This window comes from Macaca thibetana, chromosome 9 (assembly GCF_024542745.1).
Source record: "Macaca thibetana thibetana isolate TM-01 chromosome 9, ASM2454274v1, whole genome shotgun sequence".
NCBI lineage: Eukaryota > Metazoa > Chordata > Mammalia > Primates > Cercopithecidae > Macaca > Macaca thibetana.
In genome coordinates this window covers 5,694,031-5,714,236 of record NC_065586.1, presented here as the reverse complement: position 1 = coordinate 5,714,236, position 20,206 = coordinate 5,694,031, and the positions used below count along the sequence as shown (strand labels likewise).

Below are 20,206 nucleotides of genomic sequence, written 5' to 3'. Positions count from 1 at the left end.
AAAGGTGTTGGGTTCCAAGCTAAGAAAAGATTTGAAGCTTTGGGAATAGATGCCTCCATCAGGGGTGGTGGGGAAAATACTGAAGACAATCTCTGAAAAATGATCATTATGGTTCTTTACGTAAATTTTTCTGAACACACTTTTTTTTTTTTTTTTTTTTTTTTTTTTAGATAGGGTCTTGTTCTGCCGCCCAGGCTAGAGTGCAGTGGTGTGATGATGGCTCACTGTAGCCTGTAGCCTTGACCTCCCAGGCTCGAGCAATCCTTCTGCCTTAACCCCCTGAGTAGCTGGGGCCATAGGCACACATCACCACACCTCCCAATTTTTGTAGAGATGAGGTCTCGCTAAGTTGCCCAAGCTGGCCTCAAATTCCTGGGCTCAGTGATCCACCTGCCTTGGCCTCCCAAAATGCTGGCATTACAGGTGTGAGCCATTGTGCCTGGCTGCCCCACAAATTTTTTAAGAGCAACCTCCACCTCTGGGGTTCAAGCCATTCTCCTGCCTCAGCCTCCCAAGCACCTGGGACTACTGGCATGAACCACCACACCCGGCTAATTTTTATATTTTTAGTAGAGATGGGGTTTCACCATGTTGGCTAGGCTGGTCTCTTACTCCTGACCTCAAGTGATCCACCTGCCTCCCAAAGTGCTGGGATTACAGGTGTGAGCCACTGCACCCAGCCCCAGTATTTATTTAAAAAATAATACAGGTATAACTATTTACACTGTATTGAGTATTGTAAGTAATCTAGAGCTGATTAACATATATAGGAGGATTGTGGAGTTAACCTGTAAATACTACATTTTATATAAGGGCTTCAGCATCAGCAGATTTGGGTGATTCTGGTATCCATGGGATGCCAAGCCATTTAAATACCTGATACTATTTGTCAGGTATCTAAATGGTCAGGTATCTAAATGGCTCAACTTGGACATTCCTAGAGCTGACCAATTTTGGCATTAACTGAGTAAAATGGGCCTGTGAATTACCTGTTAGGAAGACAGCAAACCTGGCTTCAATATGCTGAATTTGCAGGTTTAGCAAACATTTCAAAATTTCTGCTTTTGTTGATGATCGAGAGTCACACTGGTGATAATGAAGCAATTCAATGATATTTGCACTCTGAAATGACTTCAACATTATGTTCTTTTTATGTGCAGTTGAATCCACTCTGAAAGATACATAGGCATATTAAAATATTCATTTTCAGTTTTATTCTTAGGACTTTTTCTTGCCTTCAGTTTAACCATTCAAACTTATGAGATCCTCTGCCTTTCTTCTTGATGTTCTTTTTCATGACACACTTTGGTTGCCTCAAAACATACAACTGTACCTACTCCTTTTGTAAATGTGGATTTTAAACATAGGCCTCATTCTATGACCAATCAAGCCATGTGGGTTGGCAAGCCTTTCATGAATTTCGAGTGGGCCTTATTGCATTGTATATTTGTAGAGCAATGCACATGTATGCTTCTCATACCTTGCGGGCTAATCACCAACTTCATTAAAATTAGGTAGCAGCCAGAATTTTCTTGGTTTCTTGCCTCCCTGAAAATTCTGTCACTACTAGGAAAATGTGTTAATTCAGTATGTTTAAGTTTTTAACATCTCTGTCTCTGCTTTTGACTCCATCTCTCTAGTCTTCATCACTTACGTTCTCAACGCTTGTTGAAAACCTAAATCACACCCATTCCCATAACTCTAGTGATAATCATTCTTAACATCATGAACCAATTTCCTTTCACTTTCTCCTGTATACATTTTTTATGACATCATACTGAACATAGTTATATGACACCAACTTTTATGCCATCTTTCTTTCTATGAATAGAAACTTTTTACTTGCTTCTATTGTTTAAGTTTTGGGTGGGCAATATTTTGTATAAAGTTTAAAATATTTTTTTTTTTTTTGGAGACGGAGTCTCGCTCTGTCGCCCAGGCTGGAGTGCAGTGGCCGGATCTCAGCTCACTGCAAGCTCCGCCTCCCGGGTTCACGCCATTCTCCGGCCTCAGCCTCCCGAGTAGCTGGGACTACAGGCGCCCGCCACCTCGCCCGGCTAGTTTTTTGTATTTCTTAATAGAGACGGGGTTTCACCGTGTTAGCCAGGATGGTCTCGATCTCCTGACCTCGTGATCCGCCCGTCTCGGCCTCCCAAAGTGCTGGGATTACAGGCTTGAGCCACCGCGCCCGGCCTAAAGTTTAAAATATTTAATTGTAGTCTGCATATCTCCCTCCTAGAGATGGAACTGAGGTTGATTTTGCAATAAGAATTTTGGGTAAATTCCACTAAAGGTCAAAGGATATGAAGAGTTTTCTGATGAGTTCTCAATAATACATCATGCCTGTTACATAATGCCAGAGTGGTATAATTTGAAGAGCACACTGCAGTGCCAACAGCAGTGAGTACGCTCACGTACCACAAAATGATGTTTCAGTCAATGACAGACCACATATACAATGGGGGTCCCATAAAATTATAACACTGTAATTTACTGAACCGTTTTTGTGTTTAGACACACAAATACCACCATTGAATTAAATCTGCCTACAGTATTCGGTACAGTCACATGTACAGGTCTGCAGTCTAGGAGTAGGCTCTACCATGTAAGTTTGTGTAGGTACACTATGTCTGCACATAGACAAAATCGTCTAATGACATTTCTCAGGCTGTATCCCCGTCGTTAAGTGACATGACTCTCTCTACCCAAAGCCCTAGAAGTGCTAGATTAATTTATGCTTATTATTATAGGTGTGCTGTGGTATGTCAGAACCTTAAATGTGATCTACTTACCAAAGTTGACGTTTTTCCCCTAAAGTGCTGGTTACTGAAGTCCACTGTGAACTGGTCATACCCTTGACCTGCTGAAGCCTTTGCACCCTCCTTTCCTGCCAAGGAAACCTGTGCTCTTTCTCTCCTTCGCTAGCTCCACTCCAAGAGAAAAGCTTTCTGAGATTCTGTTCCTTAAAGGTCACATGCAGCTAACAGTCGTTTCATCTTTCTGGGATTGAAACCCAGCTTCAAAACTTAGTACTTGCTTCACCTTGGTCATTTGTGTTATCTACTCTGCTTCAATTCTGCATTATGAAAGCAATGATTTGCTATCTAGCTCCTGGGATGAAGTCTGAATGAGATCATGGATGCACCTAACAGTGCCTGCAATCTTCATTTCACAAGGACTTGTCAGGTCTGCTTTTCCAATTGGTCCTGCTTGTGAGAATGTGGAGGAATCTCTCAGCCCCAGCTCTCTTCAGCCAAGGATTTTTTTCTTTTACAAATTATAGCTTTAGATTTAGTAAAGTTTGTACATTTATAAGCCTCTTATTTTAGGGTACAATTGAATTAAGGATATATTATGGTCTTAATTTTTCCATTCTCCTTAAAACGATGGTAACTTGTAAGTATCCAAAAAAGCATTAATGGTACAAGTTCCATATATTTTTTACAGTTTGTAGTAGTAGGGCTTAAATACAATATGGACATTTCATGACTGCTAAGTTTGACTCCCTTACTTCTGTTAGTCTAGATAAATACATGCCTCATACTGTTGGCTACGGTCACAGCACATAGCTTCCTTCATTGAATACAGAGCCAGCAGCCCTCATGCTCTTTATTGATGAAGGCCATTCCACTGCAGCACTACGCTGGAGCCCATGGAACATGAGGTGTTTCTCCCCTTCCCCAGCGGGGCAGGAGGAACCATACACACAGCAAGTCCTTACCTTTCATCTTCTTTTAGCTTTTTATTTTCCCTGTAGTGAAGCAACCACTTCCATTTTCCATTTCCATTTAGTTTTTCCAGGATTTTGATAATTTCCTTCAGTTGAACTACAAAACAGAATAAACTCAGCAAGAGAAGATGACAACTTTAAGGTTACTTTTGGCTCATGCCAAGCCCAGTGATGATTATTTGTAAAACAAGAAAAAGACTAAGACTACACACCATCACTGGCGCTTATGTGGTTGGGCAGCATTCTGCTCTCACAAGCCCCTCAGCCTGGTCCCACCTGCTCACACTATGGTGGGAGGTAACTGTGTAGACACGAACACAGTGGAGTTGTCACCAGCAACTAGAGTTCTGTGTACAAATTGTGTGACAGAAGAGAAGCAGGAGGCCCAGTTGCAGTAGAGAAATGGGAGGCAAAAGTTTCTAAATACAGAATCTTTTTTTTTTTTTGAGACAGGATTTCAGCTGTCACCCAGGCTGAAGTGTGGTGGCACGATCTCAGCTTACTACAGCCTCAACCTCCTGGGCTCAAGTAATCCTCCATCCTTAGCCTCCTTAGCTGGGACTACAGACACACACCACCACACCACAGCTGGCTAGTATTTTTATTTTTTTGTAGAGATGGGATCTCACTGTGTTGCCCAGGCTGATCTTGAACTCCTGAGCTCAAGGGATACTCCTGCCTCAGCCTCCCAAGGTGTTGGGATTACAGACGTGTGCCTACAAATATTTAAAATCCCAATTTCTGTGTAGAAGTCACGCTGGTTAAGGTACATGCTGCCTTTGATCTAGAAGTGGTATCACTTCCAATGCGATCAGAGTCGAGGCAGGTTCACAGGTTTTAGCATAAAAGTGCCCTGAGAGAAGTAAAGTATGAGTTTTCAAGTAGATGATTAAATAAGCTGACTTAGTAGCCATTTTTTAGATTTTTGTGACATCAAGATGGTAGGGGTGATGACATCAGAAATGGAGAAGGTTGATTTTAAGCAAAAAATTTAATATAGAGTTGCTCTGACTTGGCAAGTGAAGGGACTAAATATAATAAAATCCTGATTTTAGCTGCACTACTGAGAGGGAGGGAACTCAGAAGCAAGTGTGGTGGTAACAATCAGTTAACAGAGGTTAAAAGCATTGCTATAAGAGAATTACTGTATGAAAATAGCACAGCAGACAGCAGAAATTATGCCCTCAGTAGGGGGCAACTGATATTCTTTAGAGCTGATCATTTGTTTTGGATGAAACAGTATTTAGGTCACTGGGTGAGAAGCTGATCTGACTTCAAAGAAACAGGAAAAGAAAATAAAGACCAACCTAATGTTACGGCTTCTAATATCTTGTCATCTGTTATCACAAAGCCTCCTGCACGAAACAGTTCTTGGTAGGTGTGATCAAGAACATCTCCAGGGCTGTCTACTCCAGCAAAGATGACACTGGGGAAATGCTTCAGCTTCAGCAAAGAAGGAATCTGCATGACACGAAAAGGACCCCCGTGAATAGAGGCTCACTGGGCATATTTTCTTAGACACTCCCTTGCTTTTTTATCCAAGAGAGTCAAGGTTCAGGAGCAGCTGAAAATATTTTAACCTGGATTACCGACTGGTCATTCTGCCCTGCATGAGGCATATTAACTGAGCTCATCATCACCAGGGGCTGCAAACTCATCAAAATTAGTTCATTAAAAAAAGGTCTCAAACTACCAAAGGTTGGAAATAATACATCATGAGGGAAGAGAGCACATGTGAGGTTGTAGGCACTGAAAAGGAACCAGTCAGGTCACCTCACTTCACCTCCTTCGTCGCCAGCTCCCCTCGGTGCCAGCACTGATGGCTGCCTGCTGACAACGGCAGGTTGATGCACCCAGCCTTTGTCCACAGTTGGGTCTTCCTGAGACAAGCAATGACTTTGATTCAACTAGCTGGTAAATACAATGGTTCAGAAAATTTCCAAAAGGTCTTTTAAGGCAAGATTTCTTATTGTTAGACATCAAGTGATGCAGATTTATATTTTGGATGAAAAAATGTAGCAATCTCACACCTAAGTCTCCTTTAGTTAATATTTTTTTTTTAAAACTATCTGCCCTACAAATAACTTGGTAATATTGCAGTATTCTGTGATACACTATCTTCCCACTTAAAGGCCCAACATGTCTGTTAGCTTCTCTTCTACACAAAAAAAAGAGTGATGAGTCTGATCATTACAGAACAACTTATGTGCCTGGAATACATTTCTTTGTAAAAAAGGTATTTCCAACCTACCTGATGCAAATGTGATGATATATCTTCATTTCTGATGATGATGATTAGTGTATCATCCTCTCTGTGGAAAGCTTGACAGAAGTGCTGAGGTTCAATTTCTGTATGGCCTCCTTTCCTCAGAAGGTTCTGAAAGATTTACAAATAGCCATTACTAAAAAAAGGATACTTCCACAGAACTACCTGTATCGTTTATTAAAATAATGAAAAGCATTACAGCCTAACAAGGCAACCAGAAATGACATTTGTCTTATTACTAAATAAGCACCTTTTATATATAAAATAAATGACTCAGGTTTTGTTAACAACCGGATTTAGAAGTTGATTTCAAAGGTAAAGTATCAAAGGCTGATTTTATTTTAGAACATCGGAATAATCTACATAAATGAGTTTAATCTTCAAGGTATCAGCTACCTTGAGAATACCAGATATATACTTTAAAAATGCTACCTCTAGTTAAAACATTTCTAGAGTTTAAAAAACAATACCCATAATACCCATGTATTTCTTCACCATTAATGGGGACTGATTTTGGAGTCAACAGTCCCTTGGATCTACGTCTTAGTATAAGATAGGTGATGCTGTTTAAACAGCATGCAACTGTGCGGTGCCACTGCAGTGCAGTCCAGTACAATAAACACACAGAATGGCTCCCTAATAATCCTGGCTGGGAGGGTAAGTTTGTGTTAATGGAGTAAATTCTGTAACCCTACCCTCCCTTTGACTATTTTTTTTTTTTTTCTTTTTGAGACATAGTCTCACTCTGTCACCCAGGCTGCAGTAAAGTGAAACAAACATAGCTCATTGCAGCTTTGACCTCCTGGGCTCAAGCAATCCACCTACCTCAGCCTCCCCGGTAGCTAGGGCTACAGGTGCACACCACTGGGCCTGGCTTTTTTTTTTTTTTTTTTTTTGCTAGAAATGGAGGTCTATGTTGCTCAGGCTGGCCTCAAGCAGTCCTCTTACCTCAGTCTCCCAAAGTGCTAGGATTCCAGGCATGAACTGCTGCACCTGGCCTTGACATTGACTACCTGGCTGAAGGATTCTGGGTTTCTGTTATTCCTAGAAGACTGTCTGACCATCATTTATTTCCTTCATAAAAGTGAAGTGTTACTTTGATCTGTTTCCCTTGGATCTTTTTTTTTTTGAGATGTTGTCTCACTCTGTCACCCAGGCTGGAGTGCAGTGGTGAGATCTCGGCTCACTGCAACCTCCGCCTCCTGGGTTCAAGTGATTCACCTCCCTAAGCCTCCCAAGTAGCTGGGATTACAGGTGCCCACCACCATGCCTGGCTTATTTTTGTCATTTTTAGTAGAGAAGGGGTTTCACCATGTTGGCCAGGCTGGTCTCGAACTCCTGACTTCAAGTGCCTTGGCCTCCCAAAGTGCTGGGATTACAAGTGTGAGCCACTGTGCAGCTCCCTTGGATCTTTAAACAACTCAAATTTTGGCTTTTTCAATTCATTCAAAATATATGGTATGACTTTCAAAAAAATTATGAGATTTAACGAAGAGCTTACTAAAATAAGCATAAATCTCTAGTCTTCATTTATTTGACTAACAAATTATGTGAATGAATACATTTTCATCAAATCCTGTGGTGGTCTGAGTTATTCTGTCACACCCTCAGATTTCAACAGTAAGGAAGGGTCTTTCAGACATGCTCTAGTGGGCCTAACATCCCATTACTAATTAATGCTTCAAGATTCTCCAGGACAAAAGGATTATCCAAGATACGTTTCTGAGCTTTTAAAAACATTTTGGGCCAGGCCTGGTGGCTCATGCCTGCAATCCCTGCACTTTGGGATGCCAAGGTGGGAGGACTGCTTGAGGCCAGGAGTTCAAGACCAGCCTGGGCAACATAATAGTGACACTCCACCTCTATTAAAAAATTTACATATAAAATAACATTTTGCTCTTTATAGTACATTACTCTCAAGTTTATTTTGGAATGTGTCCACTTCCTCAGTTGACAAGTAGTTTTACCTTTGCACATTTATTTTCTGTTGTAAACAGTGATACCACGTGATAAAATATTATGAATCTAGAAGTACTCCTGCTATGGAGTTTGAGACCAGCCTGGCCAACATGGTGAAACCCCATCTCTTCTAAAAATACAAAAATTAGCCGGGCGTGGTGGCATGTGCCTGCAATCCCAGCTATTTGGGAGGCTGAGGCAGGAGAATCGCTTGAAACCAGAAGGCAGAGGCTGCAGTGAGCCGAGATCACACCACTGTACTCCAGCCTGGTCAACAAGAGCAAAACTTCGTCTCAGAAAAAAACAAACAAAAAAACTCCTGCTATGAATAAAACTTTAGCATTGCTATATTCTCTTCTTCATGAAAATTGTATCACTTCATCTGGAAAGGAAGTGAGAACTAAGATTACTGCTCTGTTGTGGAGTCTCGCTCTGTCGGGCAGGCTGGAGCACAGTGGCTTACTACAACCTCTACATCCTGGGTTCAAGTGATTCTCCTGCCTTAGCCTCCTGAGTACCACAAGCACACACTGCCACACCCGGCTAATTTTTGTATTTTTAGTAGAGACAGGGTTTCACTATGTTGGCCAGGCTGGTCTCCAACTCCTGACCTCAGGTGATCCACCTGCCTCAGCTTCCCAAAGTGCTGGGATTATAGGCGTGAGTCACTGCACCCTCTGTTGCTTTTTGAGAAGATGGAAGCTAAAAGAAACCAAGTATTTTGCTCACTGTGCCAAAACATGTACGTGACCATGATGCTAACTTGGTTGATTCTAGAGTCACTCTAGCTCATGTCAGGGTATAGGATGTATAATTAATCAAATAAAATTAACCTTAATTCAAGGTAAAATAAAAAAACTAAACTGATTTCCAGATTGCTTTTGGAGGCTGAGGGCCTACAGAAAGACTGAGAGTGAAGACCATTCAGTATCTTTTCAACTACAGTGCTGCTTACCGAAATGGCAAGGAACTTGGAGCAAAGATAACAGAGGGAATATAAGCAACCATTCATTAAGAACCTTGGCAAACAGGCCAGGTTTGGTGGCTCACGCCTGTAATCCCAGCACTCTGGGAGGCCGAGGTAGGCAGATCACGAGGTCAGGAGATGGAGACCATGGTGAAACCCCATCTCTACTAAAAAATACAAAAAATTAGCTGGGCATGGTGGCGGGTGCCTGTAGTCCCAGCTGCTCAGGAGGCTGAGGCAGGAGAATGGTGTGAACGTGGGAGGTGGAGCTTGCAGTGAGCTGAGATCGCGCCACTGCACTCCAGCCTGGGTGACAGAGCGAGACTCCGTTTCAAAACAAAACAAAACAAAACAAAAAACAAAAAAACCTTGGCAAACAAAAGGATCCTTGGCCGGGGAAAAATACAATTAGGTTAAAGAGCAGATTCCACACATTTGAAAAAAACCATTTACAGTAATATTTAGTTGACTCAAAATACGAGCCATCTTGCAGAAGAACAGTGTTGCTGACTCTAGCAACAATGGAGTTTCACGTTAAGGCAGTGACTATCATTTTTCCAATCTGTTCTCCATCTGCTAAGATATAGCTCTAAAATGCAAATATGATGCTACTTGTTTAAAAGATCTTTTACAACGAATCACAACCAGTTTTTAAAGATTTGTAAAAATCCCTACTCCGCCTGCTTCACTTGAAAAAAAAAACCTTTAAAAAGATTTTTTAGAAAACTTTATCTCTGGTAGTCTAGTGGTTAGTGGGAAAAAACCCAACAGAACCTTTCCAGTGGCTCCCAGCGACCTCAGGATGAAGTCTAAATGGCTCAGTGTGACTCAAGGCCCTGCCACTGCCACATGAGGCATGAGGCTGTTCTCTCCCACAGCCCAGCCCGAGCCTCTGGCTGACATGGCTCATTCGCTCTGACCAGCCCTCCAGCACCAGGAGGCTGTTCCCTGTGGTGTGTTTGCCAGCTACACACCTCCATATGAGAAAAGCTAGGCAGACCAAGAAATCTTTATGCAGCTCTGTGGTTTGGGCAGTGGCCTCTATACTCCAGATCAGAAGTGGTCTTGTGACCCTGCACCCAGGGACACTGTAACAATGAGGGACACATGTCCCTCATTACTAAGTAACTCGTTACTCAGTAATCCAGCGCCCATGGACTCGCCATGTGGCAATCGGGAGTTAGCACAGGAAATCAGCAGAAGTGATGTAAGTGAAATCTAAGACAGACCTAGCGGGCATGTGGAACCAACGTACGGCATGTCCAGTTCTGCACATGGCCTGCAGACCCCTTATGCTCTGCTTCTTGTGCTGCAGCACTTCCTGAGGAAAGACCTCCCCGACCAGGCCAACCACCCTCAATGCGTCCTCGTGGCACCTGCGTCACATTTACCATCACTTTCATTTTACATTTATTTGTGTGACTCTCTTAAAGAATCAGTGTTTTCCTGTCCCATTAGACTGTAAGAATCATGCCAAAAAAGCAACATCCCCCCCGCCCCACCTGGACACGCTGGGGCTCTGGGGTAGATACTAAACAGGACTGCTGGCATCTGAATGGAGCTTTCTGCTGCAAGGGTGGGGGAGGGCAGCTGGCCCCTCAGGTCAGGGAGTTTGGGGAGGTCAGGGTTAGTGCCTCAGTGAGGGGTCTCATTATACCTGGGGTTGGAAGGAGGATCGGGGAGGGGGACTTGGGAGGGATAATAAGTCAAAACACTGAGGATAAACAGTCAACCTCAGAGAAGGGAGCTCCACACATGGAGAAGGCTAGCACAAACCTGGCAGTACTGGACTAGAATTGGGGATGAGTGTGAACTCCTCTGTTTTTGCTTTTTATATGTAAATAGAGATGTAGATATATGTATGTACATATGTACATTTATTGGCTTTATGTGCTGAGAGGACCTAGAAGCAAAGACACCAAGTGGCACTGAGTTCATTCCCCCAGTGCCTAGATGGTGATCCTAAATGCCACTCCTCACTAAAGAGTCACAACTCCTTGGAGAAATGCTTGACTTCAAAGTAAGGGAAAGGAAAATACAAGATAAGCCTGGAACATTATGTTACACCCCAAAGTAAAGAAGTGCCCAAAGAATTATGGCGAATTGTCAAAAGGACACAGAAGCCAACTTAAAGGGACTCCCACTGGCTGGGTCTGGGACAATCTAAGTATTAAAATAATGAAGAAATAGATGATAACCCTTTAAGTAAAACAAAGTGTGCCATGGCCCATAGTGATACAGATAAGCGAATGAATAGATAAGTGGAAAATAAGGGAAAGCTCTATTCTACAGCAGAATGCCAACTAAGAAATGCAGAAGGAATCTGATGGAATTTCAGTATCACTATTTGGCAATCATCATAGTAATAACTGATTCAGATAAGAATCACCAGTTGATGTTAAATCTAGTGGATAAAAGTCTGATAAAGAATAGGATTTTATACAGTCTCAAGTATCTTCCAACTTATTACTAAGTTCAACATAACTTTACATTGGAGAAACCTGGTAGAAATCATCTTAACCAAGTGAAAAGGTTAATATACCAGTAAGGGGATCAATCCATTGGTGCCTCCTGATACAATGAATGCACTGAGAAGAGCAGCACATGATATCTGAGTATTCTCACCTAAAATGCCTAAGTCATGGAGAAACAACACATGAACACAAATGGAAGGAAATTCTACCAAATAACTGGCCTACCATCTTCAAAACTGTTAAGGTCATAAAAGATAAGGAATAATAGAGGAACTCTTGCAGACTAAAGACATGACAATTCTAGACACCTATGATCCTGGACCTAGATGAGGTTAGTGGAGATGGTCACATTAATTAATATTATATTAACTTCCTGATGTACAGGGTTGTTCGGTGGTTAAAAAGATGAATATCCTTGAACTTAGGTAATATACATTTAAGTATCAAGAGGTAATGGGACACTGTGTGTGCAACACATTTGCAAATGGTTCAGAAATGTTAACATTGGGGTATCTCGGTAAAGGGTACTATTTCTGCAACCTTTATGTAAATTTGAAATTAAAAACAATAAATTTTTAAAAATGTTGTCTATACCCAAAATAGAAGAGAAATAAATTCTGGAAGGATAAAACAATGAAGTTAATGGTGAATCAAGACAGGTTCTGGCCGGGCGCGGTGGCTCACGCCTGTAATCCCAGCACTTTGGGAGGCCGAGGCGGGCGGATCACAAGGTCAGGAGATCGAGACCACGGTGATACCCCGTCTCTACTAAAAATACAAAAAATTAGCCGGGCGCGGTTGTGGGCGTCTGTAGTCCCAGCTACTCGGGAGGCTGAGGCCGGAGAATGGCGTGAACCCGGGAGGCGGAGCTTGCAGTGAGCCGAGATCGCGCCACTGCACTCCAGCCTGGGCGACAGAGCGAGACTCCGTCTCAAAAAAAAAAAAAAAAAAAAGACAGGTTCTGGCTCCGCCCATGCCAGAATTTCACCATGGTTCCATTACTTAAATTTAAGGACTATATTACTCCATGTACTCACCATAACATCAGTTATCCTAACATTTAAATTAAAAGAAAAATACATCCAAAACCAGAAGAGGTCCTACTTGACAATCTACACTAATGGAGGAACACAGGTAATAACACTTTTCGAAAAATCTGTATTTTAACATTGGAATGTGTTTGTATTTACATTTGAAGTACGGGCATGTGTACACTGGTAACTTTTTGTGAAAAAAAGTCACTGCCCTAATTCTGGAACATAATACTAATTTTCAAATATAGTACAAATGGCAGATCCTGCAGGAAAACATTTAGTAGGCTGATAAAGACTAAGCTATGAAATTTAAATCCTGTCATACCATGATTTCTTTTTGATGGCTAATACGCTAAATTTATTATTTCTAAAACTAAAATTAGCAATTAAAATAGTATGTAAGACATGACTGGCACTTTACCTTTGTTCTTACAAAGAATGATTTGTCTTCTGTTTCGACAAGGTAGAACAGGAAGGTACTTTTACAAGCCTCTTTCACAACACTTCTTAGTTTGATGTGCAAATTGGTGCACAAGTCTATGATTATGTCTTCAAAGGAGATTGACCGTCCTGGGAAAGGCAGATACATCACTTGAGCAGTGGCTTCTCCAGAAGCATCATTTAGCTCTTTGTCTTGGAAAACGACTTGGTTGCTATTCTTCATCACCTTGTTGAATTCGGCATACTCATTGAGAATAAGTGAGATATCATTCCGAGATTCCTTCAAAGTACTGTTGTATTTCAGTTTGTTAAGGTGGAATGAAACAGTCTGATTTCTTCGAGAATTTGTAAGATCTCTATTATGACTACATCTCTCTCTCCAAGAGGAAGAGCTGTCCAGATTGCTGGCTGTGTAGCCTCTCCTGGGCTGCCCCTGTGGTCTGGGATCTGACTCCACAACTGTTACCAGAAGGGGGCTTCTGCTCCTAGGTGCAGGATGCAGAATTGAGGCCTCAGATATTTTTGTCAAAGGGAAAGCACCAATGGAGATCTGGGTCGGTAACTCCTTTGGAAAGACATTGGCGGAGGAGGCAGAATGCTGAGAATCCCCATTCTTTATGGTCTGTTTTAGCTTATGTGCAAAACGCAGATACTCCAGGTCCAAAGTGTTCTGGGTGAGGTCGTCTGCCACCTGCCAAGTGCTTGTCCAGGAGCTGGGCAGGTCACAGTTTGCAGTGAAACTCGGGTGCCTCCTCAGGCTGTGTGAAGTTCTCATGGTGTCTTTGAGCTCTTTTGTTACAGAGAAGTTGGCGTAAGTCCTGAGGATCCCGTGGAGATCTCGGATTTGGACGTAAGGCGGCACACACTTCTCTTCTTTCTTTACCCTAGTGGTCCAGTGCCCGGGAGGGAGGCTCATCTCCATGCCTGGAACCTGGCTAGAGCAGCCCCAGTCCCCTTGGTTGTTGTGGAAGTTCAACGATGACTCACAGCCATCTGTGGGAACATCTTCTTTTTTCCTGGTGTAACTACCTCTTAGAGTACAAGAATCCTCCAAATCGCATTTGGCATTTCTACAATCACCAAGCAGGTCTAGATCAGAATCTCCAGAGAGCAGTTCATAGTGCATGTCGGAATTCCCACTGACCTCTGCATCTCTGCCTAGGGTTTCAGAACCAGCCTGAGCCCTGAGCCCCTCCCCACTGTTCTCAATTTCTATGTGCTCTGTGGATATTCCACAAACAGAAGTATCAAAGGATTCTGAAACAAAGGAGGCCAAAGGCTCTTTACTGAGATTTTCCCTGGTGTCTGCTGTATTTTGGTAGGGACTAGCACAAAGGGAGGAAACCCCAACATTCAACAGCTCCTTTGTTTCACATGTTGATACATCTTGCAGCGTGTGGATGGCTTTGCGTTCGCCTTTTAGAGAAGATTTGGTGTTGGACTGAGGGCCAACAGTGCCTAGACCTGTGATTTCTTTATGTAACTCAGCTTCAGTTTCACCATTCTTAAGCAAACTGGCCATCCTGACTGCTGGTATTTCCTGTGCTTGAAATGCCGGCTCTGCATTTATTGGTCTTACATAATGGGTTAATGTGGCACTGTCTGAGGAAGAACAAAGTGTGGGGACCACTGAGCACATGCATCCCTGTGTAGAATAAGCTCCATCAACTGAGGCAGTTGTCAAGGACTTCACCTGTAGATAAACGCCTTCATCTGTTTTCAAATCACTGGTAAGGAGATTGTTCTGACTGCTTTTAGGGCTAGTCTGCTGTTTTACTATACCACTTGGTACGGCTGTGGAAACCAATGTGTCAGACAAAGCCATATTTTCAGTAACATTTCTGGGACTAAATGGAGGTTCACTGGACTCCAAGACAAGATGTTTTAAGTCCAAATTTCTGTTTTCTACTCTAATTGGCTGCAATGGATTTCCTGATTTTACCAGTTTTTCAGGAGAAGGACCGAAGTCACCTGTGTATTCGGCAGCTGAGGCAGGCTGGTTTAACTCCCTACCATAGCACTGCGCCTTTCCTGAGAAAGATAAACCCTCATCATGCTCACTTGAGACAATTTCCTCAGTTACTTTACCAGGAAGGGTTGGTCTACCTGTTCTTCCTGGATGATCAGTTAATATTAGAGGCATTTCAGCAGAGACCTGCATTTGTTGTACCTGGGTAAAGTTATCTTGCCCCACTGGATGGGTAGGACCAACAAAAAAATTTTCTTTTTCTGTTATGCCTAAGTCTTCTGACACACGCTGGGAGATTCGGTTGCTCTTCTCACACTGTGTACCATGAAGTTTTAAAATGCATGGAGTCACAGCCTGATATGGTCGTGTCTCCTTAACTGGTACTGGAGGTTCAGGACTAGAAGCTGGTGATACTTCCTCAATTACAGAATCAAAGGGAAAATCAGAGGTCACATTAATTTCCTCTGCAATCTCAAGTGTGCAATTTTCTTTAGAAAGTATTACAGTAACTGGTTGTAAATTATCCCCCTTTCTCTCCTTATTTTCTACTGGTTCTTCTGACACTGTGGGATATACTGACACACTGTCAGCAGAATTCACTTCTCTGCTTTCTGTGACAGCCACCTCTTCTGGTTCACCTATTTCCTCGGCTACATCTTGAAGTTCTAAATTTGAAAATGGGGCCTCTTCAAATTGCTCTATTTCACCAGCTGGCATTTCTTCTCTGGGACTTGTAGGTGGTGATATTGTTAGAGCTAAGTCAATGTCAGAATCTTCCTCTGATAACTCTAGGCTGACCTCTCTACTCACAGACAGCCTTCTTTGTTTGATAAATACTGAATCAAACTCTTCAAAATTCGTATTTTCAGTGTTTGGACCATTCTTATCATTCTTCCTCAGTTCTAAAGAGTCACCTGATGTGTGGCATCCTGATGAAATGCAGTTAAGTGAACAATGCTTTCCCAAGGCAGTAGAGGCTGATGATGAGTCCACTTCAACCTGTGTCGGTTCTACAAGCCCTTCTGAAGACAGGCTGAGGAGACTCTGAGTCTGCGAAAGGAAATTCTGAGTGCACCTCACTTCTTCACTCGGTAATAGATAACTAGAACTTTTAACTAATGATAATGCCTCCATTACCATTGCTTTATCAGACGGTAATGAGACTGGAAGAGGCATCTCTTTCTGTAATGAACACACTTCTTTATCAAGTGTCTCTCTACCTACTGAGGAGGCACAAAGGTACTTAGAGCCTTTCTGTCCTGCAACTACTAGAGAGGAAATGTCCCTCAGGCCTTGTGTTTGTGCCTTTTCCGAGGTGGATACAGGATGTCTAAGGCTTGCAGCAGGTGATAGTTGCTTAATCAACTCCTTATTAAAGGTTGTAGGTTCATCAGCTGTATTTACAGCTTCTGTCTGTAATGGTACATGTGCATTTTTTTCAAATATGAGAGTAACTGGTTCTGGATTAATCATTGCACACTCCATATTATCATCCTTTCTTTCCAAGGAAGGGTGACATTCATTGTTTATGGGGCTGCCATGTTGGATAAGGTCCTGTAAAGTACCTGTTTTTGTTTGCATTGCTGCATCAGGAACATCCACTTTGTTTTCAAGGGTGCTACACACAGAGCTCTGACATATCACTGGCTGACTACCAGTCCCATCATAAGTCCTGGTGAATGTGGTTTGAGTAACAGTGCCACTGTAAGAAGCCACTCTTGTGCTATCCAGTGGCTGAACAATTTCTTCTTCATTAGGAAAAGAGGGTCCATTAGTTCGTGTACTTCCAACACCAGAAAGCGCAAGATTAGAAGTCTCCAGTTTATCTAATGATTCTTGTTTAGCTTCTTCCCCAATTACCTGAAATGGCTAAAGTAAAAAAACAAAAAAAATCAGTCACATAAAATGTTTTTTATACAATTATATGTACATGTGAAGAACAGAAAAGATAAAAATTAATTTTAGTTTGTGAATGTTCTTTTGAATTTTCTAGCTGAAAATATCGCAGGGTACAAATCAAGCAAATCCCTCTTTTAAAGGCAGGCTTAAAATACCCCCAATGGGATTTGTTTTCTTTAAAACCATACACAGAGGAGAACTCCAAAACTTTCTAAACTTTGAAGCTTTTTTCTCTTTTTAAATGAGCTTTTTGGAAGAAAAATAGCTAGACTACTGACAATTTAAGACTTTAAATGCAGCCTGTTTGCTACTTAGCACCACTTAATCCAGAAGTATAGCACTAGAGAAAAAGCATTCAATTTTGTTTTTAATAAATTAGATTATTTTTATTATTTTTTTTTTTTAAGACAGGGTCTTGCTTTATCACCCAGGCTGGAGTACAGTGGAGTGATCTCGGCTCACTGCAACCTCTCCCTCCTGGGTTCAAGTGACTCTCTGCCTCAGCCTCCTGAGTAGCTGGGATTACAGGTGCATGCCATCATACCCAGCTAATTTTTGTATTTTCAGTAGAGATGAGGTTTAGCCATGTTGGCCAGGCTGGACTCAAACTCATGACCTCAAGTGATCCACCCACCTCAGTCTCCCAAAGTGCTGGGTTACAGGTGTGAGCCACCGTGCCCAGCCTAAAAGATAATTTTTAAAAAGCAAAGAATAACATTTTTAACATCCGTTTTCAATTAGACCATAAGTACACTATCATCTGAAACTTTCCCATGAGGCAACACAGTAAATTAATCACTATCCCCTGTACTCAGAATACATTGATTCTAGTAAATAAAGGCCCCTCATCCCTTAGCTATCTTTTTTTGCATAAAACTGGGGATACTTTCTTTCTCATCTTAATACCTCCTATTGTACAGGGCAATTGAAAACTTATCAATGTGGTTTGCATTCATAAACTGAACTAAAAGGAGCTGATTTAAACAGTAGCAAGCAGGATTTAGGTTAAACATTAGCAGAGCTATCATCTCAGGACAGTTCTGATAACCTCATAAACAGGTTGGTGTTTGTTTTTTTGTTTTATTTAAAGCCTCAAGCATGGTCTTGTCCAGCATATGATAAAATGAACTGATGATACAACTGATCATACCTCTGCAATGCTGGAAACACCATGCTTATAAACTGCCTGCCATGTCTTGAAGCGTACATGTTGGAAATCAGGAACTGTGTTCAAAATCTCTTGTTAAAAACATTTCTGTCTTAGGTAGGGCGTGGCCTCTCACACCTGTAATCTCAGAACTTTGGCAGGCTGTGGCAGGCGGGTCACTTTAGGCCAGAAGTTCAAGACCAGCCTGGCCAACATGGTGAAGCCTAGTCTCTATTAAAAATATAAAAATTACCCAGGTGTGGTGTCATGCGCCTATAATCCCAGCTACTCGGGAGGCTGAGGCAGAGAGTCACTTGAACCCGGGAGGCAGAGGCTACAGTCTCAAAAAAAACCAAACCAAACCAACAAACCCATCTCTGGCCGGGGCAGTGGCTCATGAGATTCTGTCTCAAACAAAACAAAACAAAACAAAACAAACAAAAAAACAATTTCTGGCCGGGGCAGTGGCTCACGCCTGTAATCCCAGCACTTTGGGAGGCCGAGGCAGGTGGATTGCCTGAGGTCAGGAGTTCCAGAGCAGCCTGGCCAACATGGGAAAACCCCGTCTCTACTAAAAATACAAAAATTAGCTGGGTGTGGTGGTGCACACCTGTAGTCCCAGCTACTTGGGAGGCTGAGGAAGGAGAATCACATGAGCCCGGAAGGCAGAGGCTGCAGTGAGCCGAGATCACACCACTGCATTCCAGCCTGGGCGACAGAGACACCGTCTCAAAACAAAACAAAATCTCAGTCCTGTAATCTCAGCACTTTGGGAGGCTGAGGTGGGCAGATCACCTGAGGTCATGAGTTCGAGACCAGCCTGGCCAACATGGTGAAACCCCGTCTCTACTAAAAATACAAAAATTAGCCAGGTGTGGTGGCAGGCGCCTGAAATCCCAGCTACTTGGGAGGCTGAGGCAGGAGTGATTTAATCAGCTGAACCCGGGAGGCAGAGGTTGCAGTGAGCCAAGATAGTGCCATTGCGCTTCAGCCTGGGGGATGAGTCAAGACTTCTTCCCAAAACAAAACAAAAAAACAGAGTCAGAGTCAGCAGCGTGGGGCTGAGACACCAGAGTTTTAAGAGAACAAAGTATTAGAAAAGTCTTGATAGTCAGTGTCCTTCTGAGAACTTTAATGGCCCTCCCAATCATGTGGCTGGTAACGTTTAGCCTCAGTCCTAAATCTCACCATGACTGTACTCTTAGTGAAATGCAAATCGTGACAATCTTGATATATTTATATTTCGATATATTTTTACTGCAGGTAAAGTGTAATGCTTCTAAAATAAAGTCTGATAATTCAGAAAGAGTGCTCAACTAAACACATGACTAGCAGCAACATGCTCTTGGTTTCTAGTGGCTATCATGCCAGAATCCCCTTCACATTCCAGTGTGCCAACTGGTGGAGGGAGTGTGATAGCATACTTGTGTGCCTTTCAAGTACAGGCACAGCATTCAATGAGATGACAAAAAACCAAAACCTATGTAAGTACATACTAAGGAGATTGTTAGGAATCACTGATTTGAACAGTCAGGCTTGCCAAAGTCATTGCTAAAATTAGTACTGATGATAGTTAATTATATATTACCACAACAAATGGTATTTTATAAGAAACTAGCATGTATATACGTTTTAATCTAAACCTCCCTGATTAAACTATATTTTCTTATTCTAAGGTGGTGATTCTTAACTGGATTTTACGTAATTCTTTGAGAACAGGATGGAACTGCTGAACCCTATCTTTAGGAAAAAAAAAGCACATACATAGTTAACGTTTAGGTTTTCTAGACTGGAATCTTGGCTTGACAATTTTCTATGTGACCTTAGGCAATTTCTTTACTTCTCTGTGCTTTAGTTTTGTCATCTGTGTAATGGGGAGATTAACAGTCTTTAACTTATTTGAGAATGAACTGAGTTCATGTGAGTGAAGGGCTGAGAACACTCACTATCCGGCACACAGTGACTCAGAAATCTTTAATTCTCATGATGATGACAATCACTTGAAGATATTCACCGGTTCTGTGAGGCTCACCCAAGGACCTCCAAGTCCCCAGTGACCCCGGGTATAGGAACACTGTCTACTCTTTGTTAAGACAGGAATCACAGATGCTGCCCTAACCCAAGCAATATTATTCTAGAATAAATTTGGGTTGAAAGCTTTAAAAGGTAGGTAATTTTATCAATTCATTTGCTTAGAATTTTGTTAACAACTTTGAGATTTGCTCCAGGTAAAATCTGGATTATCTGGCCTGGTTGAATGTCAGTTGAGAACAATGGAACAAAACGAAGTATATTTTCCATATTTACAAATAGTTATTTG

General features: G+C 42.1%; 1 protein-coding gene across 9 annotated transcripts in view; it reads right to left on the bottom strand.

The window, feature by feature from the left end:
• The window catches only part of TASOR2 (transcription activation suppressor family member 2), a 79,543-nt gene that overhangs the window by 1,311 nt on the left and 58,026 nt on the right, over positions 1-20,206 (bottom strand). For all 9 annotated transcript variants that reach the window (XM_050804593.1, XM_050804586.1, XM_050804595.1 and 6 more), the window contains 5 exons: positions 12,852-16,709; positions 5,982-6,107; positions 5,038-5,191; positions 3,722-3,827; positions 990-1,171 (listed from right to left, as the gene is read on the bottom strand). In XM_050804593.1, the coding sequence (XP_050660550.1) occupies positions 990-1,171; positions 3,722-3,827; positions 5,038-5,191; positions 5,982-6,107; positions 12,852-16,709 (4,426 nt within the window). The remainder of the gene's footprint in view (positions 1-989; positions 1,172-3,721; positions 3,828-5,037; positions 5,192-5,981; positions 6,108-12,851; positions 16,710-20,206) is intronic.